At 59.2% G+C, this 27,031-nt stretch overlaps 5 protein-coding genes across 5 annotated transcripts; 4 read left to right on the forward strand and 1 right to left on the reverse strand.

Annotated features, from left to right (window-relative positions):
• Positions 1–2,234: 2,234 nt before the first annotated feature.
• SLS55_006733 (uncharacterized protein) lies at positions 2,235–4,736 on the forward strand (the record flags this gene model as incomplete). The annotated part of the gene is made up of 1 exon (XM_066778162.1): positions 2,235–4,736. One exon carries the CDS (start codon positions 2,235–2,237, stop codon positions 4,734–4,736), a length of 2,502 nt encoding a protein of 833 aa, XP_066632257.1.
• A 6,717-nt stretch (positions 4,737–11,453) lies between these two features.
• On the reverse strand, positions 11,454–12,928 carry RAD23 (UV excision repair protein rad23; the record flags this gene model as incomplete). Its single annotated transcript, XM_066778163.1, has 6 exons — positions 11,454–11,573; positions 11,626–12,468; positions 12,528–12,607; positions 12,664–12,736; positions 12,810–12,857; positions 12,911–12,928. 6 exons carry the CDS (start codon positions 12,926–12,928, stop codon positions 11,454–11,456), a joined length of 1,182 nt encoding a protein of 393 aa, XP_066632258.1.
• A 2,400-nt stretch (positions 12,929–15,328) lies between these two features.
• Positions 15,329–16,810, forward strand: SLS55_006735 (uncharacterized protein; the record flags this gene model as incomplete). Its single annotated transcript, XM_066778164.1, has 2 exons — positions 15,329–15,454; positions 15,575–16,810. The coding sequence occupies 2 exons, from the start codon at positions 15,329–15,331 to the stop codon at positions 16,808–16,810; spliced, it is 1,362 nt and encodes a 453-aa protein (XP_066632259.1).
• Positions 16,811–21,250: 4,440 nt separating this feature from the next.
• On the forward strand, positions 21,251–23,526 carry SLS55_006736 (uncharacterized protein; the record flags this gene model as incomplete). Its single annotated transcript, XM_066778165.1, has 6 exons — positions 21,251–21,311; positions 21,449–22,455; positions 22,505–22,618; positions 22,673–23,106; positions 23,374–23,432; positions 23,495–23,526. 6 exons carry the CDS (start codon positions 21,251–21,253, stop codon positions 23,524–23,526), a joined length of 1,707 nt encoding a protein of 568 aa, XP_066632260.1.
• A 2,437-nt stretch (positions 23,527–25,963) lies between these two features.
• Positions 25,964–27,031, forward strand: TIF6 (Eukaryotic translation initiation factor 6; the record flags this gene model as incomplete). The annotated part of the gene is made up of 3 exons (XM_066778166.1): positions 25,964–25,998; positions 26,252–26,835; positions 26,910–27,031. The coding sequence occupies 3 exons, from the start codon at positions 25,964–25,966 to the stop codon at positions 27,029–27,031; spliced, it is 741 nt and encodes a 246-aa protein (XP_066632261.1).

The raw sequence follows: 27,031 nt of genomic DNA on the forward strand, positions 1-27,031 counted from the left end.
TTGCTTGCGCAATAGCTTGCGCACTGTTCTTCGGATTCCCACACGGACGCGTTGTTTCTTGACCAGGCGTTACGGAACCACACTGGTCTTTGATATCTATTCCCTTTCCCTCTTGGGCTGGTCTACTGCTTTATATCTCGTCTTTTCCAGAGTCGTCCCTCTCCAAAGCGTACCGGCTTCTCTTTCTTTTTAAAGCCCGGCAACGTCTCGTCCCTACACCGTTCGTTTAATCACTCATTTGGCAACAAGCCCGCGGGATCTTGCCTGTTGGGATTTGTCCCTCTACCTGCAAAAGTTGACATGGAGTACGAAGCTTCGGACTCAGCATGACTACCTTTTTCTCGCACCTGAACGCTACCCACGATAATGAATGCCTGGTATGATGCACGCATCATGCACGGGTCTGTTCTTACGTTGGGAGGGTTCTACTGTATCCGCTTCACAACCTCGGCACGCTGGGTCGTCATTTTGGGGACAAGTTGGGACCAGCACAAATGATGTGCGGCCCGTCCATCCATGTCTGGAGAGGAGATTCCATTGCTCTGTCACAATCTCTTTGGCGTTTTGTCCGTCTTCTCTCCGTTTCTTCTCCCCCGGCTTCTTAATTGTTTTTATCTCGTGCTGCAAGAAGCCGGGCGCCTTCAAAAGGGCGTTAGGGTAGCACATGCGTTGGACTTGTTTTGGTTGCGGGTTTTGTTCATACTCGGATGCAAGCCTTGTTGGAAGATTTTTGGCTGGCCCTCCACGGCCTTGTTCTCGCGTTGGCAAAAAGAAGAATACGGATTATACCAAAGGGATATTGGGTGGGGGAGGTAGTTAGTCTCGGTCGAATGGAAAGTCGACATTGGAAGCCACATGACATTCGCTGCGATGCAAATGCAACTGCTGTGACAGTGATGCTACAGCTTGTGTTCAGCTGCTGCCCCCGGCGCGCAAGCAATTGGCTGGCGCATGACTTGGATTGCAGACATGCCTTGGCACACAATAACGGAATGGAGCAGGAGGCGTAGTGGGGAACATTCAGCCACAAAATGGTTGGCCGTATCCGACCGGTGACTCCCTACTGCTGCTCCTATCCCGGCTTTTTGCTTTTTCACTTGGTTCTTCAAACAAGCCAGGAAGCAAAAGGGGACGGAGAGGGTTTGGACGAATGGATCCCGAGACCCTGCCCGGTCTGCAACACGAAGGGATGTGCCCTTGTTCATTTGTTATTGGCAAGGCATGCAACGAACGTTTTGGGAAGACGCACGATGGATTTGGAATCTCTCATTTCTCGCGCCGGCGCGTAGCAGGGGGGGCCAGGGCGCTCTCCAATGGAAACACGCGCCTTGTGTGACTTTTTTTCTTTTCTTTTCTGATTTTCGATTATTATTATTTTTTTGCCTTTGCGCGCACACACACACACATCCTTTGGAGATAGGGCAGTGCACGGCATGTCACGTTATTAAGGGTTGATCCGCGCAGGCGTCCCACTACCGGGTTGAGTTAGTGGTGGTGGTGATGAGCGACACGGATGCCGGGAAGGCTGGCCAGCGTGAAGCCTGATCGCCCGAATTGAGATCTGCCATCGCGCGTCTCAACGTCAAACACCAGGCGCTCGGGTTTCCCGCGCCTCTCTTCGGGGAGAGAGCTGAGCTGATGGGCGCTGACATCATTGGGGGAGAAGAAAGGGCGGGCTTTTTTGTGAGCTGCGGTCCATCACATATCTCGGCACGAGTCAGGGCGTCAGGGTCCTAGGTAGCAGTGGGGCGCTTCCCGTCGTCTTCATCATGGAAAAGTGGTGGGCGTGGCATGGATCCCGGGGCATCGTTTCGCCGTTGTTTGTAGCGCGGTTCAGGTACCTAGCTCCCGCCGCCATCTGCCCTCTCACCGCCCTGGCGTAAGGCTGCCCACTTCTGGGAAAGTTTGTGCAGGTTACTGCTGCTGCCTTGCGGGCGCCCAAATGCTGCCCTTTAGAAGAAGCGTCCGCAGCCTTCCTGTGCTGCCTCCTCACCTGAAGCGCTCACCTGCTGCTGCAGTCCCAATTCCCCGTTGCTACTACTCGACCGCTCCCAGCCTCTTCGCCGTCCATGGAAACCTCGAGATTTCCTACCGCACGGTACTGCACCTCAACCTCCGCAAACACCTCCGCCAGCCTTGCTGCTCCACACTTTGCACCCCACCACAACCTCTACACCACTCACCTCAGCTCCGCCAACTCTTCCACTGAAACTAACCAGCATCTTGACGCGCAGATGGGGAAGAAAAAGAACGCGAAGAAGCTGAAGCAACAGCAACAGCAACAACAGGCAACGGCGCCCACAACCCCCGCCACCGCCGGCGGCCAACCACCGTTCATCCGATCAACCGCTCCCTCCTCGACCCAAGCGCCTTTCCCTCCTCCGCAAGCGCCCGTCGCTCCCGCCTCCGCGCCACAACAGCAACAGCAGAATGGCCAGAGCAGGAGAAGCAAGAAACAGCAGAGGGCCTACGAGCGCCGTGTCGCGAAGAAGCAGCAGCTACAACAGCAGGCGGCATTGGACGGACACAATGATGGCGGTGGATATGCGCCGCGCAACTTCGCCGAGGGAACCGAAGACGTCATCACCACCACCGACCACTTCGCCGCCGCCGCCAATGCGGGACATGGACACCTGTTGCTACATGGTGAGGAGGAGGACCACGTGCCGCCGAGCCAGCGCCGCCATGGCGGCGACGGCAATTTCGTAGGACAACCGCTGCTGGACGTACTCGACGGGGTTCACCTACAGCAGAGCGGAAGTGAGGCGGAAGCTGCGCATCACGCGCGTGCGGGAGGGCCCGGTGGTAGTAATAGGAGGGCATCGCTGGCACGGCGACCCGCCGCGGCGCAGCAGCAGCAAGGCGGCGTTGCTCTTCAGGACGGCAATGGTGGTGGCCCTCCGCCTGGCGCGCCGACGCAGCCTAGAGCGGCGAGGATGAATGCCCCGCCGTTGGGAGCGCCGACTGGTCCTAAGGCTATGGCGTCGGCGTCGTCGTGGCCGCAGCCTCAGCCGCATCCGCCGGCGGCGCCCAGGGGCGGTGATGCTTCACCGTCGCAGCCGTCGCAGTATTGGGGACAGACGGGCGGTAGTGGTGCGCCTGGTCATGCAGCTGCATCTGGAGCCGACAACCCGTTCGGATACAACCTGCAGAATGCCACGTGGGATTGGAACACGTTCAAAGGTGCAACCGATGGAGCCGCAGACTACTCGGTGGACCAGAGCAACGAGGCCGATGGTGGTTTGAACGGTAGCGGGTCACATGCTTATGCCTCTAATGATCGCATAGCAGCAGGTACAGATTCGTCGGCAGCGTGGCCCGGCGCGTTCGGCGACAGCACGAGCGCCTACCTGCAACAGCAACAAAACTTCTTCCCCAGCCAGCCGTTTGGCCAATTCCCCGCTTGGAACCCATATCTGCTGCAACAACAGCAGCCAAACATCGGCTACCAGCCGGGCTACTACAACCCAGCTTTCCAAAGCTCGAGCGGCCTGCGCTACATCCACGGCCACACCAACAGCTTCACTCCGTTCGCGCCTATGGCGTCAGTACAGCACTCTTATCAAGGTCACAATTGGCATGTTGACAAACGTTACAGTGCCCCGAACCGCGGCTATGCCTCCAAGGCTGGAAACTATGGCGGCGGTCGGGCAGGCCCGGAGGATGTGAGTGACAACAGCGACGGAGGGGTGAAGGTAGGTGGTAGCGAGCCGACACGCCGCTCTAATAGGCTCGCCGCGAAGGGCGCTGGTGAGGCGGCGGCGATGGCATTCGGACACGGCATGGACGACAGCCTGCGGCAGCAGATGAAGTCACCATCGCCCAACAACGGCCGGCGGTCACGGTCGGGCTCCCCGTTGAAGAGGAGGCTAGGCCCACTCAAGCCGAAACCCACGGAAGAGTACATCAGCCAGGCGTCTCTAGAGCCAAGGCGGCTCATCAAGAAACCGCACACGCTGCTCGTCATCATCGACCTCAACGGCACGCTCGTCCACCGGCCCAACCGCAAGCGCTCGTCCAAGATCGTCTGCCGGCCCTACGTCCAAGCGTTCCTCGACTACCTCCTCGCCAACCACCGCGTCATGGTCTGGTCGTCGGCGCGGCCGGAGAACGTCAGCAAGATGTGCGCGCAGCTGTTCGCGCCGACGACGCGCGACTGCCTCGCGGCCGAGTGGGGCCGCGACACGCTGGGGCTGACGGCGCGCGAGTACAACGAGAAGGTGCAGGTGTACAAGACGCTGGGCAAGGCGTGGGCGCGGGCGGACGCGGAGCGGTGGCACCCGCGGCACAACTACAGCCGCACGCACGAGACGAACCGGTTCGGCCAGCACAACACGCTGCTCATCGACGACAGCGCGCTCAAGGCCGCCACCGAGCCGCACAACCTCGTCCAGGTCGAGGAGTTCGAGGGCAAGCCGGCCCAGATGCAGACGGACGTGCTGAGACAGGTCGTCGCATACCTCGAGGAGGCGAAGTGGTGGGAAGATGTCAGCGCGTGGGTCCGGACGGGCGGCAATCGCTTCATGGCCGGCGACCGCCGCTGGAGAGACTACCAGTGGCCCGAAGGCACCGCGCCCGACGCCGTCCCCGAGGGCATCGTGCCAGAGGCCGATCTGACGGGCGCCGGCTTCGACTGGTGGAGGAGCGGCGGGTCGAAGGAGGAGGCACAGGCACCAATCGGACCGGGCCCGGGCCCGGGCCCGGGCGGCGCTGGAGCGAATGCGGGCTTGGTATAACACACACAACCGTTTATGCTTGGCAAGACCTGGTTCTGGCGACTTGGATCTCTCGAGCATGATTGCCCGCCCGGTCGTTTTCCTTCAGTCAGTCAGTCGAGGCAGGCTTAACTTGAGAGAGAGAAAAACGGAGTCCAACTTGAGAGAAGGTTTTCATTCAGGCGCGAGCGGGAGGCACTGATGGTGGAGAGGGAGAACGGGAAAGTAGATGGCGGGGGACGGTGGAGGAGGGGATGATGGTGAATGGGGGGTCGGAAGGGAGAGGGGGCCACGGGGGGGCGGCCGGACGCGGATGCTTGCTTGCTTAAAGCGTTCGTGTCTGCTGCCTACCTGCCTGACTTCTTTCGTCTCTTATGATTTTCTTGCTTGGACCGGGGGGGGGGGTTTCTTCCAGCCCGCGGCTTCTTCTGGTTCCTCGGGGGGTCGGAATGCCCATACGGGGCGGGGCGTCCCTCGCCGGTCTCTGTCTATACCCGGTCATGGGCACCGCGTTTTCGCGGGCGGTTGGCTGGCTTGCTTGCTTGCACGCGCGAAAGGTGGTTGCGGGTGCATTTGGTACATCTGGTCCGCGGATATACTTGGCTGGCATGACATGCATGATACGGCATGGTATGGTATGGTATGGTATGGTGGTTTCGGGAAAGCTGCTCGCGTCGTAGCGGGCGGTGGGGGTGCTGCGGTTAGGTTCCTTTTTTATTATTACAACACAAGAGACCGGACCGATATAGAGATGGAATTCATGGCTCTCTTTTTTGGTTACTGTTGATACTACTGCCTACCAGTTGGGGATATGGGGACCACAGTGGGGGTGCGGTCACGACGGAGATGTTGTTTGTAGGCTTTTTGTGTAGGTGGTCGGTCGGATCGAATCGGCGGATTTAGCTGCCTACGTAGGAAGGAAGTGTGTGGCGTCCTCGGCGGGGGGCGGGCTCGGATTTTCTGCCATCTGCCGTGGAGGAGAGATCTGTCGAGGGCTGTGGACGGCGATGGGTATGTATGTGACCGTTGATGGACTTGCTGCCTTTTGGATTTGTCCTTTGCTTGTTGTATGTACTATCTCCTCAGTATGTAGTCGGCGCGATCCATCCACCGACACGACACATCCACCGGCATGTGTAGTTTGTAACCCGCCATGACTTGATACTATTAAGATATCTTTCTCGGCCACTCGCCTCTTCTTCAGCTCGACTGTTCGCACTGTCCTCCGCTATCTGCTTATGGTGCTGTTGTTTAGATTTGAGTCCCCAACGGGCTTAATGCGCCTAGTCAACGCAAAGGCACGTACGTTTTCGAGGCCGTGTTCCACTACGATGCAAGCTGTGTCTCGCGCTTTTAACAGGTCGCAAGCACTCAGCCGCGAGCCTTGCGTCATGAGCTGACTCGAACTACCAAAGACAACTATCGCTCTAGACCGACAAATACTACTCTGCATCATCATCATCATCATCATCATCATCATCATCATCATCCGAAATGGCGCGGTCAGAAAAGAAAGCAGCACATGGACATGGGTCACAAAAGCCGGCGAGGCGGTGCTTCGTCTGGCTGGCATCGTCTTATAGGTCGGGCACTCGCCTTGTAGCGTCCGGCCAAAGGGCCATTCGTTGCCGAGGTATATATATATATCAACGCCCTGGTACGCGTGCAACGTCTCGCCCGCCTCGGAACCGATACCGACTTTTTCCTTTATGCCGGACATCCGGCGTCGGGGGAGGGGGCGGAAACTTTGCATGTCCATGTGGAAAAGAGCGGAATGAGGAAATGATATGGCCAGATGGGGGACATGGCGGCTAGGGAAGCGAGCCCCGGGCATATGAGCTGAGCAGCGAGCCTTTCTCCTCCTCGCCCGAGTTGAAGGATCCTACGTTTCGATTTGCGACAGCTACGTCTCTGGAATCATGAATCGTGAGGTGGTTAAGCAGTGGGAGGAAGAGGGCAGTCCAGAGCAAACATCTGACAGCGGAACTCTTGCGGGTCATTCTTAGTTCGGATCTTTACTTTAGTGTATTCAACTGTCACTATATTCCGACTTTGAAATCGAGTTCTTCCATTACAGAGTCGTCAACATGCAGTGATGTCGCGCCAAAGTGTTGAACAGATGCGAGGCATTCCCCTGAATCCTTCGAAAACGCAAAAATCAGCATACCCAGGATACGAGATGTCGGGGACGAGGCTGAAGAAAATGACGTACATTGAACGGAGGAATTTAAATGATACGAGTTCATAAGGGTAGGCAGGAAGCGCGTAATCATCTAGCAAAGATCTGAACCATGGAAGCAACGAGCTCGAGCAAATTAGCAAAAGATCCAATGAGCTACAATTCATTGATTGGCTTGCAACAATTTCCTGACAGAGACGTGTGGCCACTCACGTCTCCGGTCTATAATTTCCAACGTCCAACCACCAAACATTCCGCTTTAGGCCAACCATTCATCCATGAGAAACGCATCATCCTCCAATCACTGCCCGATTCACCGGCCACGAACACAGCCGCATCTAACACTGCCTCAACGCCAAAGCCACCAAGAAGGGACCACACAGCCCGCAGACCCATACATCCACCCAGTCTTTCACTCCGCCATCACCACCAACCAGCCAGCCAGTCCGCCCCCCGCCCCCCGCCCCCCGCCCCACTTCTACCACCACCACCACCACCACCACCAGCGCTCCCACCCCCGCTCGATCCCCAAGCCATCGACCTCCCCCAATCTCCAATCTCCAACCCCCCGACCAATCAGCACCCGCAGTCCGTCCGTCCATGGGCAGAAAAAATAGCACCGCCCCGCCCCGCAACCGAAACCCGGTACGCTAACACTTCGCCGGCGTACCAGCAAAAAGCAACCCGTAGCCGCTGTCCCGGCACCCACATGGCTGGCCGAAAAATGACCGCCCGTGCAATCAATCCCTCCTGCGACCTACAGCAGCTTGCCTCATCCGGCCTAATACGTAGCTCCTCCCGTCTGTCGTCTCCATACGCCGCCGCCGCCTCCGCCCGCGACGGCGCATTGTGCACGCAGGGGGGGAGGGCTATCACTTACCTGCCTACGTACCTGCCTACCATCATCCACCCATGGCCGTAGGAGCCGTTCCGCTACCTAGCCGCGCAGCTCAGCCGCGCGCGTTGCTTTTATTTCCGCTCGCTCGCCCCCGGCCCGTCGATAGCGCGGACCGGAGAAATGTCAACGGGCATCGTGTGTGTGTGTGTGTGTGTGTGTGTGTGTATGGTACGTGTAGTGGAAATGAGAGAAAACGCGAAAGTGACGCGTGTCTGTCGGAGGGATTTTACTGGCTGTTGGTGACGGACGGGCAGGGGAAAGGGGAAAAAGATGATGATGATGATGATGGATGGGGGGTGTTCGTTGGTGGAGGCGTGGCGTGGCGGATGGATTGGCCGACAGCGTTTACCTGCCCGCCTGTCTGTCTGTCTGGCAGCCCGCGTTTTGGCGGGCGGGGGCGGAAGAATTGGTACGAGCGACAAGTAGAATGTTGTGGTACGTACGTGGATCCGAAGAGGTAGGTGATGGAAGAGAAGGCAGAGAGGGAGAAAGAGAGAAGACAGTAGCACTATCACGAGATAATAGGAACGTGTTCAACATAGCTGTAAGAACACAAGGTACCTCTACATGCTTCTTCTTCCAACGGGTCGCAGCTGCGAAAACAACTGAAGCCTACCCACACGATTGCTTTTCGGCCGCGAGAAGAGAGACCTCTCGGCCCGTCGTCGTCCAGGCCATGTTACATTGGCACCATCAGCAAGACCCACCGCAGGAGACGACTGCAATAATACCGCGCTCTACGCGCGAGCGAGCAGGTCCACAAATGAGCACAAGGCCGAGACCAAAGGGGAGGAGGGAAAGAAAAAATAAATGGTCGTATTCAACCGGGACAGCGGTCGGCCGGCTGCTTCCGACGACGGCAGCCCAAGCGCGGCACATGGGAAAGAGTGACGTCGTAGCGTCCGTCGGTAGCAATGTCCGTAGACGAGCCCGCAATGTGGAGTAAAGCAGTGCTAGCTAGTCAGGCCTCTCACCAAGCTTTTCCGAGAGTCGTCGAACAGCACATAGATTAAACAGATGACATCACCACGGCCGGCAAGTAGCCGACGGAAAAGCTCGTTCGTTGTTCCTTACTCGATGCGTGCGGATGGCGAACAGGAAAAGAGCGCTAGGCCGCAAACGAGAGCGATAATAAGGCAAGACGCGGGAGCCAGCGGGCTGTCCGAGCTGCGACGTTCCAGAACGTTTGAGGCGGGCATCGTGATCAGCATTTGCTGACGAAGAGTCGCTTAGGGCCAGCCCTGTTGATCTCGAGCTCGTCAATCGCAAAAGCACACGCCCGTGCAGGGGGGTGGGCGAGAGATCCAAGGACTCAACGCCAGGAGCAATGTCCGCGGCAGTCGCCCGAGACGTGGAGAGAGGAAGAGAGATGGTAGTATTCAGTTGTGGTGTTTGGGAGCAAATGGGTGGTGACATGTAACATGTGACCTGTCCTCCTGTCTCACTTTGCGACCTCACATCTCAAACGTAATCGATTACTCAACCCAAGAATGCAGCAGCCGCTGTGGACTCTGCTCTCCGAACCCTGTACCGATTTGTGCAAGGAAGATTTGGATCTCGGAGATTGTGAATGCATGCATGCATGCAAGGCACATGAGAACAACTGCAATAAGAACACGGGCGGGGAACTGCCACAAAAGCCACAGCGCGAAAGCCTTGAGCCCCAACGGCAAACGCCTTTAGTGCGCTATAACTTGACCGGTGGTCCACTTTGGGAGAATAGCAGCCGCGCACTAAACTAGAGCTCCTAGTGACAGCTGAGCCACCCGAGCCGCGCCGTTCCACATCATGGCCAATAATCGACAATCGACATCGACGACGCGTGACGACGACGACGACGACGACGGCGATGGCGGAGCCTCACGTCTGTGCTTCTGTTCGTTCGTTCGTGTAGTTAGCAGCAGTATAGACTTTCGCACCAAGGATTCCACAGCACCACGCGAAATAATCCGCACGGGTGTGCTTCTCGTCAAAGCTCCCACACCACAGACCAGCATCATCACCCACACCAACACCAAACCTCCGCCCCCTGTCATCATCACCAGTACCACCCTCCTCATCACACAAACGCAAACGCAAAGAGAGAGAAGCACTGACACGTCCCGTCCCCGAGATCTCCGACGCCGGCCCTTTCCGCCCACACATGCCACATACCCCTCCGCTCATCAATCACCCACCCCACTGCTCATCACAAACAAAAAAGCCGACGACGACGACGACGACGACAACGCCCAACGACCGTGTCTGTGATGAGATGAGAAGAGAGTGAGATAGAACACAGCACCAAGCCGAGCCGAGACGAGACGAGACGAGGCGAGATGACGGTCCCGGCTCCCCCCCCCCCCCCTTACCAAACCAACCAGCCCAGCAGCGCCCAGCGCCCAGCAACCCAACCCAACACACCAAGGACAAAGCTCCAGCTCCCCTGATTGTTTCAGCCCCAACCCAGCCCAGCCCAGCCCAGCCCGGCTTTCCACCCACCATCTGCCTGTCTGTCTGTCTGTCACAGTCTCAACTTTTCCGTGCCTGCCTGCCCAACGCGCTTCACCGCGCCGAACACCCCCCCTCCCTCCCCCTCCCCTTCCTGATCAGGTTTAACCGGGAAGAAGAGGGGGAGAGGGGAGAGAGGAGCTGTCTGTAGATCAAATCAAACCAAATCATATCATCCGCGTTGGTTCCGTTCCGTCCTTCCCTTCCCTTCCCTTCCATCCCCTTTGCGCGCGAGGCGAGGCGAACGCGAAAAAACGCGAACGCGAACCAGCCGAACAACCACCCCACCCAACCCCCTAAAGAGGAGGATCCGCGCGGCGCCGTGCGTGATCTACACTTTCTGGAAGAAGAAGAGAAGAGGAAGGAAAATCTAACAGCGCGCGGGAGCGGGGCGGGGCATTATGGTGACCCGAGCGTGCCTGCCTGCCCACGTGAGATGAAAGAAGGAAGGAAGGAAGGAAGGAAGAAAGCTAGGACGCGTGAGAGAAAGAGAGAAAGAGAGAGAGAGAGAGTAAAGGGTCACCGCACGGATGTACGTACGTGTGCAAAGGCTGCGTGGTACCAAGTGCCCATCTCCGAGAGAGAGAGAGAGAGAAAGAAAGAGAAGGAAAAGTGCCCAAATGACTGCTGCAGCAGATATACAGCACTACTCACAAAAACGTGGTGATGATGATGATGAAAGGGAAAGAGAGAGATTTGGTTTCAATGCACACACGTTTTCAATTCCGACCGAGAGCTACCTATCTACATTCCGGGATATCGCCGTGCGAAGCAAGGAACTTGGAAGTGCCAGGGTGTCGAAATGAGAGAGCAGCAGTCTCGCCGGTTGAACTTGAAAGGGGGGGTTGGAGTGGGAGTGGGAGTGGGAACAACGCACAGATGACCCCTACATCGCCCAACTGAATCAGCTGCTCCCTGCCACCTGCCAAGGATCACGGAGCAGTGGGCTACGGAAACGTGGGGTTGAAGACGAACGGCGTATTATATGAGAGAGAGAGAGAGCCAGAGAGAGAGAAGTGGGATTGGGCAGGGTGCTGTTGCGCTCAGTTATGCAAGACGCCGCAGCAAAGGAGAAGCTAGTTCGGGCATGCCCCGAGACTATGAATGTTCGTCCATGTCGTAAAGCCGATTTAGAACTGAAAGTGACAAGCTGCTGTCGCTAACCTGTACCCTACTGCTGGTCGTCATCCTCCGGCTGGTCGAACAGGAAATTTGCCGCCAGCTCCTCGTTCTTGTCGCACGCGAAGTAGGCCTGCACCACAAGATCCCTCTCGAACCCAAGGCGGCACAACTACCTTGCTGTTAGCTTCCCGATCCGGCCAAGGGGCAAATCCAATACATACCCTGTCGATCGCCTCGCTCTCCTCCTCCGTGATGCTGACAACTTGCGCACCCGGCGGAAGAGGCGTGTCGTCGTCGTGGTCCTCGCTCAGGAGGCTGAGGAACTGCTCCGGGTGGTCCGCAATCAGCTGGGCCAACCCAGGGTTACCCTGCCCAACCTGCTGCAGGATGGGCTCGAGCATGTGAGGTTGTTGTTGCACAAGCTGGCGGAGCTGCTGGAACTGAGGGTTGTTGCGAAGGAAGTCGAGGTCACCGGCACCAGCACCGGCGGCCGCGGCGGCAGCAGCAGCACCTGCGCCAGCACCGGCACCGGCACCGGCACCAGCTGGAGCTCCCCGCGCGCCAGCACCGCCGCGACCACCTGCACCCGCTGCCGCCTCGAATAGGTTGACGGGCTCTTCTCCGCCGGAGGCGGCTTGGGGAGCAGCGGTCTGTGCACCTGCGCCCGCGCCCGCGGCCGGTGCGGGAGCGCCACCCTGCTGGGCCGGAGCATCACGCAGAGCGCTCTCGGGGATCCCGGTCAACAGGTACTCAACAGCGCGGTCAGGGTTGAAGTACGCCGCCCTCATGGCGCGATCGATGTCTGCACGCGGGAAGCCCATGCTCTCCATGTTCGCAATTGCCGCCTCTCTCTCGGGGCCCATGGTCAAGGATGAAGGGTTGTTGAACTGCGGGTCACCACCAGCAGCCTGGGGCGCGGCGGGCGCGGGAGAGGGGGTAGCGGGGACATCGGATGCGGGAGCGGACGACTGCGCAGGAGCGGACGGAGTGGAAGCCTGAGCGGGCTCGCGAGCTGGGGTCGAGGGAGCGGCCTTGCTGGCGGATGCGGTGGGCTGGGGCTTCGGCTACGCTAAAGGTGAGCATTTGGGCCCGTGAACGCAGAGCCCTCGTTTGGCAAACGAACCTTCTGGATCATGCAAACAATGAAGCCCTTCTCCTCGATGTTGTACGATTCTACCGTCTTGTCATCCTGGAGGATCTTGCCTGTGCCCAACGTTAGTCACCCGTCTCAAACGTCGCGCAGCGCCATTAGAGCTTACCCGAGTAGATAAGCTTCTGCTTGTCCGCTTCCCAGCCCTTCTCGGCGGAGATCTTGGCCTTGACATCGGCAATCTAAGAGCAGTAGCAATCAGTACGCGGGCGAGCGTTTGGTGGGCAGCGCGGCGGGGCGCGCGGGGTGGCGCACCGTCTCAGAGGGCTCTGCCTCGATGACGAACTTTTGCTGCTTGAGGTCCTGCGCGTGGGAATTAGCACGAGGCCGGGCGAGGCTGATGGGATCAAGCATACCTTGAAGGTGAGCTTCATGGTGACGATAGCGGCGGGGTTGGCAACTGCGGGTGTGGGGTGGCGGCGAAGAAGAGGCAGATGCCGGGCTTTTGATCGCGTCGGACAATGACGACTCCTGCAGGTGCGCAAACGCGATGCAGAGTTTTCAACGGGGTCCGCAGGCGTTGATGGGGTTTGGGTGAGGTGAGGCAATGAGGTAGGCACGATTACAGTACGAGCCACCGCGAGAGGCGGCGACACTGGACCGCGGCAAGTCTTGGCGAGTTTGTTGGGAAAGCAAACCGCAGCTAGGCTGCCATTGCTCCGTAGTCGGTACACGCCTCCCCCATCACGCTCGCTGCTGTGCTACGCACGCTCGAGGTTCCGCGATCCGCACCACGCTCCGGATGAGCCTTCGAATCGGCTTCTCCTCCATCATTCACCGCTTCGCGGAACCTGCTGCCTCTAGCCTTGTTGCTTTGGCTTCACCTCCTGGAGTCCAGATGGCGGCTGCCGCAGCAAGAGCAGCAAAGAAACAACAACCGAAACGCTGAAGGCCAAAACACCATGCGGAGACGGCAGCGCGCGCGCGATTGGTGACGTGATGGGTCTTGAGGCGCAGGTGCGGCAAGGAGGATGCAAGACAACTGCACGAATGCTTCACGCCTAGCAGAGGGCGCAGGCCTGCGGCTAGGCTGCTGAGTGAGGCCGCGCCTACGGAGAACGGCCGATTAAGCGAGAGCCGACCGAAGGCTGTCGGCGCGACGGGTGCGCAGGCTGGACCCGCAAGTGAGCGCTCCCGAACCGCACGTCTCCGCGCGCTGCTGACAAGCCTCCTTCATCACAGCGCGGTAGGGCAGATGCGCTGCGCACAGGCAGCATCCGCCTCGACCGGGGCGCTCGTCGGGCTCTTGGCCATGGCACGCTGCTCACCTCACCCACGAGCCGACGGCATTCACGCGTCGCCCGACACAGGCGCAGGCCACGCTGCCATTGGCGGCCACGCGCATGTATGCGTGCCACGGGGCGCTGTCGAGTGCGCTTGTCCTACGCCGCGACTGGGGGCAACCCGACTCTGTGCAGCGCCGCGCAGCCTCAGCTCGCACCCGGGGGGCGCTAGCCCGCACAGCACCGGCGGCGAGCGCAGCGTGTTTGTTGACCGGGCGCTGTCGCGTGCTTGCCAGTAAACAGCGCGGGCTGTTTGACGTCTGGTTTGGCGCACGGAGATGACGAGGGATCCGAACGCCAGGTGCCAGGCTGCCAACGGGCCCGCTGCGGGGGGGTCCCCGTTCTGGCCGCGTTCCACGCCCCGTCGGCCATCGTTTCGAGCGGCCGGCGGGCTTGTACGCCATTGGATGCACGTAACTAACGGCCACAGAAAATTGGGCCTCCCGAACCGTACCTGCGTAGGGTCGCAGCGGCCGGTGGCCCAGGAGTACCGGGTGCTCGCCGATGCCACCGTGCTGCCCGCTGTCCCGCGCCAGCGCTCGCATTGCCGTCATGGCGAGCAGCAATTTCCCAGGCCACCGCCCAGCTTCTCCGCGCCAGCCCGGATGCATGTCGCGCATCAAGGATGTGCAAGATCAAGGATTGGCAAGATGCCCGCCGCCCGCGTGCAGGCCTGTCCCTACCGGCGCCCACCACTCGAGCCCTACCGCGCCAGGTTCTATTTATTCCCTGAGGTCCCCACACGCCGTTGCCCGCCGTTGCCAATACCCCCTCGTCGTTGGTCGTCCTGCTCTCTCTCTCTGCAGCTGCTCGTTCCCAGCCCCCCGGGTCCCCTCACCGCAGTGTAGATCACAGAGATCCCGCGATTCCAGAGGCTGAGCAAGACAGCCACGGACTGCATCACGAATTTTCGAAACTAGCCCCGGCTCCGACGCTCCCGAGTGGCCCAGATATACCATCAGCGCGCCGTCCCCCTCCAGCCCGGCCGCCTCCTCGACTCTCGTTCCCCCTACGGCCATCGCCAGTCACTCGCTTTATACCTGCGTCGCCTTGCCCCAGGACCCAGCTTCAAGTGCACAGACACGCCCGCCTGCAATTGCTACGCTATAGCCCGGGGAGCGCTTCCGATCTCTACTCGAAACCATAACCTTGGACCGCCCCTCACCGCCCGGCCACAGCATCCTCTTCCCTGTCTCTCAACCGCGCCTGTACGCCCATCACTTGCTTATTGCCGCACCAGCCCAACTTTCAAGAGCCGGCCCCTCCCCAGCGTTATTCCTCCTGTGGCGAGAACCTGATGTCTCAGTCCATGGCCTGACGACTTGACCCTCTCCACTTCCATCGACGCTCGCTACGCTGCCAACCCCCTTGGTCAGCGCTCAACAGCCTCATCAGGCTCCAACGCATTTCCGACCCCCTCAACCAGGATCCTTCCAAATCGCAAAACCTAAATCACTGGGGTTCGCCGCCACCACGGCCCACTATTACAAAATGTCCCTCTCCACCATCGACTCTCGCTCTCTAAGGAAATCCATGGCTTCGAGAAGCGAGCCCTCCTCGCGCCGCCTCACCCTCTCCACATTGGCGCTGGCGGCCACGATACTCACCATCATCACTGTTGTGTTTTCCGCGCTAACGGCTGCTTCCCTTGCCTCACTATCGTTCCGCGCTTTGGCGATAATTTCTGTTCTTCTCAACGTCGCTGCCCTTGCAGCGTTAGTGTTATTCTTAATACAGGTCGTGTGGAGGGGGGACGAGCGGTGGTACAGCTCGGCAAAGAGCCGAAGAGTCCTTCTGTCCCTTTACTCCGTCCCCTTGTTCCTCGCAAGCCTCCTCACGGTGGTTACATACGGCCTGGCCCAATCTCACGTCAACCATGTCAAGCCAGAGGACTCCGGAGCCTCGGGCGACTTCATGGCAGGCAAATTTGCAGTGTGGGCCCTCTCCACGTTGACTCAGGTCATCTTCATCGTCGCCGCAGTGCGATGGCTGCCTCTGGCCTCAGACATGAACCTGAGCCGCTCCTCAACCGAAAACCGGAGCCAGGAGATGCGGGATCAAGCGCCGCCGATGATGATCGAGCTCAAGGGTGAGCAGCCCGGTGGAGACCTCGCGTCACCGACCTTCTCAAGCGATACGCTGTCTCGCAACTCCTGGAGGTCCTCTCTCCAACAGGTCGTCCGACCCATCACCTCCCGCACGCGCCTCCTCTCGAGAACCTCTTCCCTCCGCAAATCCGGAAGCTTCTACTCGGGCACCACGACACGCACAAACTCCATCGCCCCGTCCGACGGCTTCGAGAGCTGGGACACGTCCAGCGTCGACCAGCAGGCGCGCGACATCGCCACGCAATCCGCCGACGTCCTGCAACAAGACCTGCTCCGGGTCCTCGGCCCCGGACGAGGCGGCACCCGCCTCGACCCCATCCCGGGCAGCCGCCCCGTCTCGCCGGCCCGCGCCCTCGACGGACCCTTCCCCCCGACCCTCGAACTCAACCTCGACGACCTGCCCGCACCGGCGCCCGCCTTCATGGCCGGCGCTGGCAGCCCGCACAGCTCGCGGCCCTCGACGCCGACCGGGTCGATAACGACGATCCACGGCGTCGAGGACGCCAACGTGCACCCGCTCTTCCGCTCCGACAGCCCGCACCCGCCGCCCGCAGCCTCGCCCGGCACCGTCGTCGTCGCCAGCCCCTTCAGCGGCCAGGTCATCGCGCGCCCGTCGCGCTCGCGCGCCAACAGCCGCACCCGTGGAGCGAGTTCAGCGGCCGGCACGTACTTCGACGCCGCCGGCGCGGGCGCCCACAGCATCCGCAGCAACGCGTCGATGCGCAGCCTGCGCAGCCCCAGCCCGCCCGCCCGCGAGATCACGCCGCCCGTCCCGGACTTCATCTTCAGCAACGGCGATAGCCCGCGCGTGAGCTCGGCTAGCTTGAGGAAGGTTAGCTTGCATAAGGATGGGGGGGAGAATTAGGTTGGTGTTGGAGATGTGGAGATGGGGAAAGGTTCACGTTTGTTTTTCTTTTTTTGGTCTGCTTCTTCTTGTTGTTGTTGTTGTTGTTGTTGTTGTTGTTGGTGTGTACCTGATACCCTCCTTTTTTTTTTTTTTTTGGTCGGTGGCGATTGTTGGCGCGCATCGTCTTTCGCTCTCTCCCTCCCCCCCTCATTGTATCCATGGCGATCTGAGGTGGTGAAGAGAGAAGCAGAGAGAGAGAGAGAGAAAGGAAAAGAGTCTTTCATTTGCGAGGCGCTTGTCACTTGCGAAGCGGAAAGCATCATCGTTTTTTTTTTTATCGCCTTTTATCCACAGCCGGGCTGCAACGACCGTAATGTCTTATGGAAGGCTGGCTATGAAGTGGGGTTTTGTTGTTATTTTTGTGCGTGTCTGATCCCCCTTTTTTTGGGGGTGGGCGTCCCCTCTAGGTTATCTATATGTCATTGGCGCGAACGGGGAACAATTTGATTGGGGGGATTGGGGGGAAAGGAACGGCGATTTATTATAGGTGGTGTTAAACGCAGGCGGGCAGGCGAAAGTATAGGCGACGATCCGAACCGAACCGAGCCAAAGCAAATCTTCCTTGGAGCATAGCATCGTTCTAGAAGAAAAAAATTTAAACAGAATGACTCCGAATTCTTCACTCTCTCTCTCTCTCTCTCTTGGCTGCACACGCGGGTTTGCTTGTCCCTTGTCTGCTGTCTGCTTATCTATCGTGGATCTGCAAGTGAAACGGGCATTTTGTGACGGTCAACCCTTTCCCCCCCCCCCCCCCCCCCCTTCTTTGAAACGTTCGTTCGCCCGGGCCGGGGGCGTGAACGTTGGGGAGGATCTCACCATTTCTCACTTCCGAAACCGGGCCGGACGGACCCTGAAGTTTCATCATGATGGTGGATGTATGGGATGGAGGGGAGGGAGGGAGGGAGGGGTGGACGACATGGTTTCGATCATCTCATCTTCGACATTCAAGGCGCCGTTCGTTTCTTCGTTTCATCGTCAAACACAAATCCTTTTTTTCCCCACCACTAGCAGCGTCGGGATTAATTTTTTTTCCTTCTACCTTTTTTTTTTCCCCTTTCCTGCGATGATGGTGAAACTTTGCCTTTCATCATCGTGGGAAGAAGAAGCATGGACGTTGGACTTAGGGACCCCCCTCCCTCCCTCCCTCCCCTTTCAGGCAACCAGGCAAAGAAGTAAGCTTGAATTCTAAAAAGTGGAGTTGCTAGGTGCCGTTTGTTCTTCAGACACGTGGGGGCCGGCGGCGGCGGCGGCGGCGGCGGCCCTGTCTGCTGTCTGATCTTTTTTGTTAGTGGGTGGGTATGGTGGTCGAGGTACATAAGGCAGTCGGTGTGTTTAAAGTGAGGCGCGCGCATCCCCACTTCCTTCCCCCCTCCCCCCTTTTCTCTTGCTGGGGGCTGGTAAGGGGGGGAAGGAGGGAAGGTTCTTGTTCCTTGTGGGCGTGGGTCGGGCCGAAGGATGGGAGGGAGCTTGTTTTGAAGGACGCCGTTTGCTGGTGACGAGACGGTGGTTTGGGTGTGGTGTGGCGTGGCGTGGCGTGGTGTGGCGTGGTGTGGCGGGAGATGCTGCTGCTGTTGTTTGCTGTTTGCTTGGTTGGCTCTGGTCTGGTGTAGCCCAGGGTTTCGCTTTGGGCGTTGCAGGAAGTGGAGTGTGTTTCGTGACGATATCTTTTATCTGAGTTATGCTGATGATGAGGCATTGATTGTGCTGGAGACGTCCTGCATTTGCCCTCTCTTCTTCTGTCTTTCTTTGCGCAAGTCGTAAACGTGGTTGCACGGCGGGTGACAAGAATTCAGCCTACCCGCGTCGGCCTGGTAGAAACATTGCACCTTCGTTATGTAGGTAATCGAATATATTATTGTCTGGACGATTTTGCGCGCATTCAAGACTCGCATCTACGTCTGGAGATTGGATTCAGCTACCCTTAGAGGAGTGGTAGCGTTGTCGGTCGAGCTCAGAAGGCTCAAAGATTCTGTCACCCGCTGTGGTTGGGGTATCTGCAAACCCCGGATAGAAAAAGGAGGAAAACATGACAACCATGCAGTGCCAAAGATTTCAAATGTTGCGTATTGTAGCGCTGCGAGGGTCGGCTTCGAGGACTATTTCCAAAGACTGATATCGCAAGAGAGAGCATACCGTAGATGGCGTTTCCGCATACGGGAGGGCGCGTTTGTTTGGTATACAATCCCTGCGCCTTACTTCAATAATGCAGGTGGTGCAACCATGGGCGTTTGTGAGTAACACCTGATTATTGGCTGCTTATCAGGCCGAGAGACATGGGAATTATTATTGGTGCATCGAAAACACCGTCTGTAAGGGCGTCGAACTGCGGCTGCCACGCCACACGTCGACATTTGACTGCGTGTGCTCGGGCAATTGTCAACACCAGGAGCAGGTACATGTTCGAGTCAGCGCCATGCGTTTTGATTGTCGGGGCAGCGGGCGGATTATCGATTGTCGGCCGCGCTTATTCTTTATTAATATTTTTAACGTTTGCAGGCTCAGCTCCTTGGCTCGTCACGTCGTCGCTGCAGCTTATGCTCGCGGCTCCCTGCAGCAGCGGGGTTGCTGCCGCGTCGATGCATCAGCACCAATGGCAGTGCAGCTTCAGCGATGCGCATCCGGCGCGAACAACTGGGTCGTTTCAGGCGAAACACTGTGGATCGCGTCACGAGAGGCTGCCGAGATTCGACACTTTGTTTGCGATGGAGATGTTGTTTGCAATGACGGCATTGGCAAGCATGAAGGCCGTTCGGGAGCCCGGAGCGACGTCCGGGATCCTGTATTCAAAATGGGGCGAGCGGTGGGCGAAGGACCGGGCAAGGGGGAGGCATTGCGCTGGAAATTGAGGCACGCAAGCAGATGTGCGAGGCAGAGACGTTAGAAACGCCAGTGTCTGGAGATGATTGAGGAGAGTGGACAGAGGAGGGCGAAGAACACAAAAAAGAAAAGAGAGATTGATGATGACGCGCGTGCTCTGCATTTGTGCATTCCCAGGCGTGCGGATGTCCGGGGGATCAAGTGTCAATTTTTGACGGCGACGGCAGATCATTTTGGTCGCTTCGGCAAATCACCTGAGGCTTGGCGCGAAGTGTTGCGGTTTTCGTACCGGGAGGGCAGGGCAGGGCTGTGGAAGCAGGCGGGCGGCTGGAATGCCTGGGATGATATTGGCGGAAATGGTCTGCCATGGGGGGCCGCGGCGGCGTGCGAGGCGGCTTGATTTAGCAGTCGCCGAGCCCACGGTGGTCGTGGTGGTGTCGCAGGAGGCAGCGCAGACTCGCGGCGGTTGGGAGTGACCGGGCGGTCGACAGTCGCTTAGGGACTAGACTTCTGGCTTCGAGTGGCGAGCAGTGCCTTCCTAAGGAGCCGGGCGTGCTTACCGGAGCTGGCGCGCGAGCGAGGCCTTTGCCGGCCCGTCACGCGAGCACGGCACCCAGGCCGATAAGGACGACAGCGTCGAGCACTCGAGGCGCATCACCGCCTGTTGCAGCAGGCACGCGGCCATGACCGCCCAGGCGCCCTAGGCCGCTGGACGTGGGCGCTGGCTGGGATAAAATCCGAGTTTCGCGTGCTCTCCCTGACGTTTTGGGAACTGGCTAGCGCAAAAGGGGTTTGGCGCCCGGAGGGAGTGCTTCGCTGCTAAGTTGTCAGGTTCATTGCATCTGAATAATAGAAGAAACAACACGCCCTACCTAGGCGCCGGGCCCATCCAGCGCATCGCCGCATCGCAAGCCCTCGAGGTCCGTCCCGCGCCTGTGCCTGCCCGCCAACCCGCCCCGCCCCGCCCGGCTTTGTTGGTCGAGTCGCCGGCCCGTCCCCTTCGTGAGACGAGCACCATTTTGCATTTGCATCTCACTCGAGCGTCCATCAACAACAACGGCGGCCCACCACCACCGCCGCCCCCGCCCTGCACCCCAGCCGCAAAGCCTGCCGCTCTTTACCCTTTCGTCTGCGGTCGTGTAAGTCTGCTCTCTCCGCCCTTGAATCTGCCGCCCCGCCATGGCCCGCGACCCGCTCGACCATTGCGCTGCATGTGTCTCAATAACCCGCCGGCAGCGAATTGCCGTCGCAGCATCTTCGCAACGCCCGCCTTCTGCCGAATGCTCTGCTGCTTTTGCTCGCCCGATTTCTGACATCCACAGCCGTCGCGCGCTTCTTGCAGTAGTCTTCCATTCCCGTTGTGGCGGCTGGGCAAGGGCTACCGCACGCCCACTCCTGTCACCGCAGCCGACTGGCACATGATCGCAGCATCTTGCCACTGACAAGCCAAGCCTGCTTCTCTCTGCCGGTCCGCTTCGGTTTATTTTCCCGTAAGTTTGCACCGTTTCCGACCGCCTCACATGGTCGCGGACGAACCACGTACCAGGCCCTAACTATCCAACCCCAGCCCGCCACTCCACCATGAAGCGCAGACGAGGCGCCGCCAAGTCGGCCTCACGCAGCCCCGAGATGCCCAAGCAAGGTTTGTCTCTGCTTGATATTGAGCCCCCTCAGCGCAGACTTTTCATTGACGCCTCCCATCTCGGCCAGCCACATCGCCGGAAACGCGGTTACGCAGGTCCAGTACGCGAGGCGCTAGCCTGACGCCCTCCAAGCCAGCAAGGCGGCACCCAACTGAGGCTTTGCACATGACGACGCGCGCTGCTGGCAAGGCCGTCTCCACTGTTGGCACTGACTCGCCTGCCGCCTCGGACGCCAGCGGCAGCCGTCGCAGCTCTCTCAACGACCCCCAGCCCCAAGCCGATGTTGCTGCCATTGACCAAACTCAACCCGCCCCCAGCGCTGCCCACGCTTCCGAATCGCCCTCGGCCGATGACGCCGAGCAGCAGAGCCGCGATGCTGACCGGGATCCGATGGATGCAGATGTGCCGGGTGCTCCCGACTCGGACACGTCGTCAGAGGACCATGACCAGGAACCCCTGGACACTTCCAAAAGCGGTAATAAGAGAAAACGCTCCTTGGCCGCCGGTGACGATCTCTTGAAACCCCCACCACACACCAATGGCGTCAACGGCACTTCCTCACCCGATGATGCCGGCCCACCTTTGCCGTCTACCAACCACCCGAATCCGGAGCCGCCACGGAAGCGTGCCCGCGGCGGCTGGAGGGGTAGAGGCCGCGGCAGAGGCAGAGGCGGCCGAGGTGGACCGACCCTGTCGACCCATGCAAGCTTCCAAACGGACGCAACATCGACTCCACCCTCGACTAGCTTGCTGGACAGAGACCATCTCTCGGACGACCAGCAGGGTGGCAGTGAACGTCCTGCCAAGCAGCCGAAACGACTGCCTGGCCGCCGAAGGGCCCCTAATGCCGACCCCAGCGTCGAGGCAGATCTTCGTCGCCAGTTGCAGCTGAAGACAGCATACCGTGCTGTCGTCAAGGTGCTGAAGCCCGTCCTCGCCGAGCTTGCTGACCGTGCCATCAACGACGTCGAGGAGGATCCAATGGCCCACGAACAGAGCAATCAATACGAAATAGTCAAGGCTGCCTTGGATGCCAAGCTCGCCGATCGCATTGGCTATCTGGATCGGAAGCTCGCCATCTCACAAGAGCACGTCGAGCGCAGGAAGACGGCAGAGCTGCACATTGCTGAGACAGCATACGAAGTAGGCTTCCATCATTCCTCGGCGAACCTTGTCACTGACGATGCTCTAGAATGTGTTCTACAACCTCCAAGAAGACTTTTTCTTGCGCTGCCAGTACGAAATCCTGAACATCATACGTGAAGCCGAGAAGCAAGAGCAAGATGGTTATGCCACTGACGATGAGGTATGCCCATTCGGACTTTGCTCCGTTGAGACCAGCAAACTAACAATTCTACAGGATGGACTCATCCCTCGCCGACGTGGTATGCAGTACAAATGGCGATCAACTGGCTTCCTCGACCCAAAATCAGATTCACGCAGCAGGTTTTACCTCGAGACAGAGAAGCTGTGGAAAAACCACGAGCTCCGGGACCTCTCAAGAAAAGAAAGGGACGGTTTCCTGGAGCAAAACTCGGAAGAATTTGATAAAGAGGCAGTCACGACTCGAGAGAACTTTACCCTATACGACGCAGATCGTCGAGAGCACGCTTTGGCCATCTACAACGCAAACGCCCTGGCTGACGCCGCCCATGCGGTCGAGACAGGTATCAAGCCTGAGCCGGTCGTCAAGACACTGCCCAATGAGGACGCCACTGGTCTCCAATTGCTCGTCTCTGCAATTGAGAACCCACCGCCTCCGGCCCCTCTTCCCACCATGGTCGAGGAGCGCAAGTACGAGGAGCGCATAACGCCTCGTAGTACACCCGCGGCTGAGATCAGTACCCCGAGGATGGGAAGCGGTCAAGCCAGATCCACGTCGACGCCGAAGTCCACCCGTGGTCGTAGAGGGCGCGGGCAATCAGCGAGATCGACGCCTATCCGCGCCACTGCTCGATCCCGAACTTCAACTCCCGCACCCCTGGTAATGGATGATATGCTCGAGCCAATCGAGCCCGGCTCGGCCTCAATGTCAGCGGGAACCGGGACCCGCGACCCCAGCCCTCGAAAATTGATTGTTGAGCACGTGCCGTCTGCATACACTCCCGATGAACCCAGGCGTAGGGTTCCCGAGGGTCCAATCGTCAATGGTGCAGAGAGGCACTCGATGGCTGAGCCGCAGCCGCTAAGGCAGCCAAGCGTGTCCTCGAATAGAATCACGGATCTTTTGAACAAGGGTGATGAAGCGCCCCCACCGATGTCTACGTTCATCTCATCCAGTCCTGCAGCATTGCCACCCGCCATTCTGCAGCCACTGGCGCAGCCTTCGTCGGCTCCGCTGTCCGAACCGCCCCGTCTAGCTGCGCACTCTGGTCAGCCTTCTGATTCTTCACAACCTGGTCTGACTACTCAGCTTTCGCAGCCTGTCGATCGTAGCGAACGTGCGCATGAGTCGTACATGTCCACGCTTTCTGAGCCGGACAGGACGTTTGATTCTGTCGGGGTTGCGCAGCAGCGTCCGACCACTGCGCCAACGGAGGCAACGAGGCCGGATGCGCCGCCTGCACGCAAGACGTTCTGGGATACTATCACAATTGACAACAAATCAAGGCCCACCAGTCCATTGAACGCTGACAAGACGCCTTTGGCAAGGATACGACAGATTCTAAACCCTTCGAACTTTCCACGCAGAGCCGACAGTCCCTCTGGGACCACTCCGCCCGCGACTGCGACTGGTATCAATGACCGGCTCTCGGAGCGGCCAGAAATGGCGCCTCCGGCATCAAGAGCGTCAGTCTCCAACGATGCTGCGAGCTCGAGACGGTCGTCAGGTGCAGCCAGTGTGCTTTCCCAGCCCCCTGGTGCGCAGCCTGCAGCAGCATCACCGATAGAGGCGCCGAAGCGGTCCAACAGCCGTGACAAGGGCCTCGAGCAGCGGCAGAACAGATGGAGGGCGGCGGTTCCACCTCAACATGGGCCAACGCCTCCATTCCGGCCTGACTCGAACCCTCCGCAGAATGCTTTCCTGAAGCACCAGGGCTGGACTGTGGAGTCGCAGATGCGGCTCTCGCAGCAGTCGGCGGCTTCACCGCCCCAGTCGTACCCGAACTACGCTCCGCCGTACGACGCGCGCGCCCAACCTCCTGCTGGCTATCCGCCACCCGGCCACCTAGCAGTGCCGCCACCTCCAGTACCAGGTCCGTACAACTACAGCTACCCTCCACCTAACCCCCACCTTAGCGCCGTGCCATTCTTCTCACCGCCTTTCAATTGTCCACCAGGCCCTCCGCCGTACCAATCCATCTACGCACCGCCGCAAGGGTATCCACCCCCTCCGCCGGGCTACGGTGCTCCACCGCAACCGGGCGGCCCGCCGCACCAACAACCTGGGCCTCCGCCGCCACCGGGGCCTCCTCAACCGCACTACGGTACGCAATACGGCGGGCAGCCGATCCTGCCAGCCACGATCGACCGACGCAGTAGCGGTGGTAATCCTGGTGGGCAACTCGGTAGCCCGTATCCAGGTAGCCCTCCGGCGCACCACCCACCGGCATTCAGCCAGCAGCAGAGTCAGTACGGAGGAGGAAGCGCAGGAGGGAATAGCGAGAGGGGTGGCCGGGGTGGCCACGGCGGTAGGAGGCGATGGAAGAACACTGCTCCGGGGACGGAGTTCAGGCCGTACACGGGGCCCAAGAGACATTGAAATATCGAAAGAGACGGGGCAATAGTAGCTCCATGGTAATTAAAAACTCGGCTGGGGTTTCCATTCTGGCAAAAATGGTCTGGGAAAAGATGACTTGGAGGAAGCGGGCATTAGTTGATACTCGGTCGTCGTTCATCTCTCTCTCTCTTTTCTTTCTGTTTTCTTTTCCGCGTTGGTGCTTGCAGAAGGCACAACGACAAGTCTGCATTCGAACGGCGTTCTTTGCGTCAAAGCGAGCCTGATCCCGGGCATAACTCCTGGTTGGCATAGGAGGTCTTTGCGTTTGTGTTTTTTCTTCCTCCTGCAATTACTAGCAGTGGAGCAAGCAATCAATACGTTGACTTTTCGACTGTGGTTGACGATGTTTAAGCAATTGGTTCCAATCCAGCGTTTCGGTCGCTGTAGGCGTGCTCGCGGGCCAGTGATGAGATGTCAGAAGTGCCCGAGTGCAATAATGCCTAAGGCTGCAAAAGTGCAGCATTGACATGGTGACTGTACCAATGACCGGGGGCGAGTTGCCTGTTTTGGCTAAAAGCGCATGATTCATGATCGCTCATGGTGAAAATTCGCATGTCGTGCTGCCACGGGAAAAAGCATCGCACGGGGCGCAGCACGGGGCCACGACAAACAGTTTCTACGGTGTCTCCAGCGGTCGGTGACTCACCCAACTTCAGGTGCGAGGACGGGAGCGGGTGCCTGGCCTTGCTGTTCAGGCTAGCGGATGCGCTGTAAGCAGACGCCACCACCGGTAAAAGCGCGGGCACAAGCGACGGCAGCAGCGAAATCGTCATAAAACCTTCTGAAAACCACCTGCCTTTCTGCCGCAATCCTACCTACCCCTCCACACACCACCACACCTCGCAAACCCCGGCCTGTTGATACCCCTCACCACAACCACTTCGAACCGACAAACCAGCACAGGAAAACCCCAGGAAAGAACAAGCAGTCATGGCGGTCCGCGCGCAATTCGAGAACTCCAACGAGTGCGTACTTTTGTTTCCAGCGTCTTGTTTTTTTACCCCACCATATGCATAGTGTTGGACTGGCATCTATGGAGCGAGCCATCACTTTGAACGCGCTCTTGCTCTCTCCATCACTGGATCCCCATTGCCAAAACGCGATACCCCGCCGCCGCCGGCTCTCAATTCCCCCCTCCATCTCTTCTCGACCGTCGCTCTTCTGCACAGCCACACAGATCAGGACAATTCGGGCTAACCACCGTTTTCCCCCCCACAGAGTCGGCGTCTTCTCAACCCTCACCAACTCATACGCGCTCGTCGCGGTCGGCGCGTCGGAGAACTTCTACTCGGTGTTCGAGGCGGAGCTGCAGGACGTGGTGCCCATCTGCCACGCGACGATCGCGGGCACGCGCATCGTGGGGCGGCTGACGGCGGGCAACCGCAAGGGGCTGCTGGTGCCGACGTCGACGACGGACCAGGAGCTGCAGCACCTGCGCAACAGCATCCCGGACGCGGTCAAGATCCAGCGCATCGAGGAGCGGCTGTCGGCGCTGGGCAACGTCATCTGCTGCAACGACCACGTCGCCCTCGTGCACCCGGACATCGAGCGCGAGACCGAGGAGATCATCGCCGACGCGCTCGGCGTCGAGGTCTTCCGCCAGACGGTCGCGGACAATGTCCTTGTCGGCAGCTACATGAGCCTGAGCAACCAGGGCGGCATCGTCCACCCCAAGACCAGCATCCAGGACCAGGACGAGCTGTCGAGCTTGCTGCAGGTCCCGCTGGTCGCCGGCAGCGTCAACAGAGGCTCGCCCGTCGTCGGCGCCGGCATGGTTGTGAATGATTGGATGGCCGTTACTGGTGAGTTTTGACACACCAATTGCGCGCTCCTCGGATTCGGGGCGGTTGGGCGCTAACGGGGAACTGCTGTACAGGTCTCGACACCACGGCGACGGAGCTCTCGGTCATCGAATCCGTCTTCCGCCTCGGCGAGGGCATGGGCCCCGGCGCCATCAACACTACCAACAAGGAGACCATGGTCGAGTCCTTCTACTAA

This window comes from Diplodia seriata (genome assembly GCF_021436955.1).
Source record: "Diplodia seriata strain FDS-637 chromosome Unknown scaffold_6, whole genome shotgun sequence".
Classification (NCBI taxonomy): Eukaryota; Fungi; Ascomycota; class Dothideomycetes; order Botryosphaeriales; family Botryosphaeriaceae; genus Diplodia; species Diplodia seriata.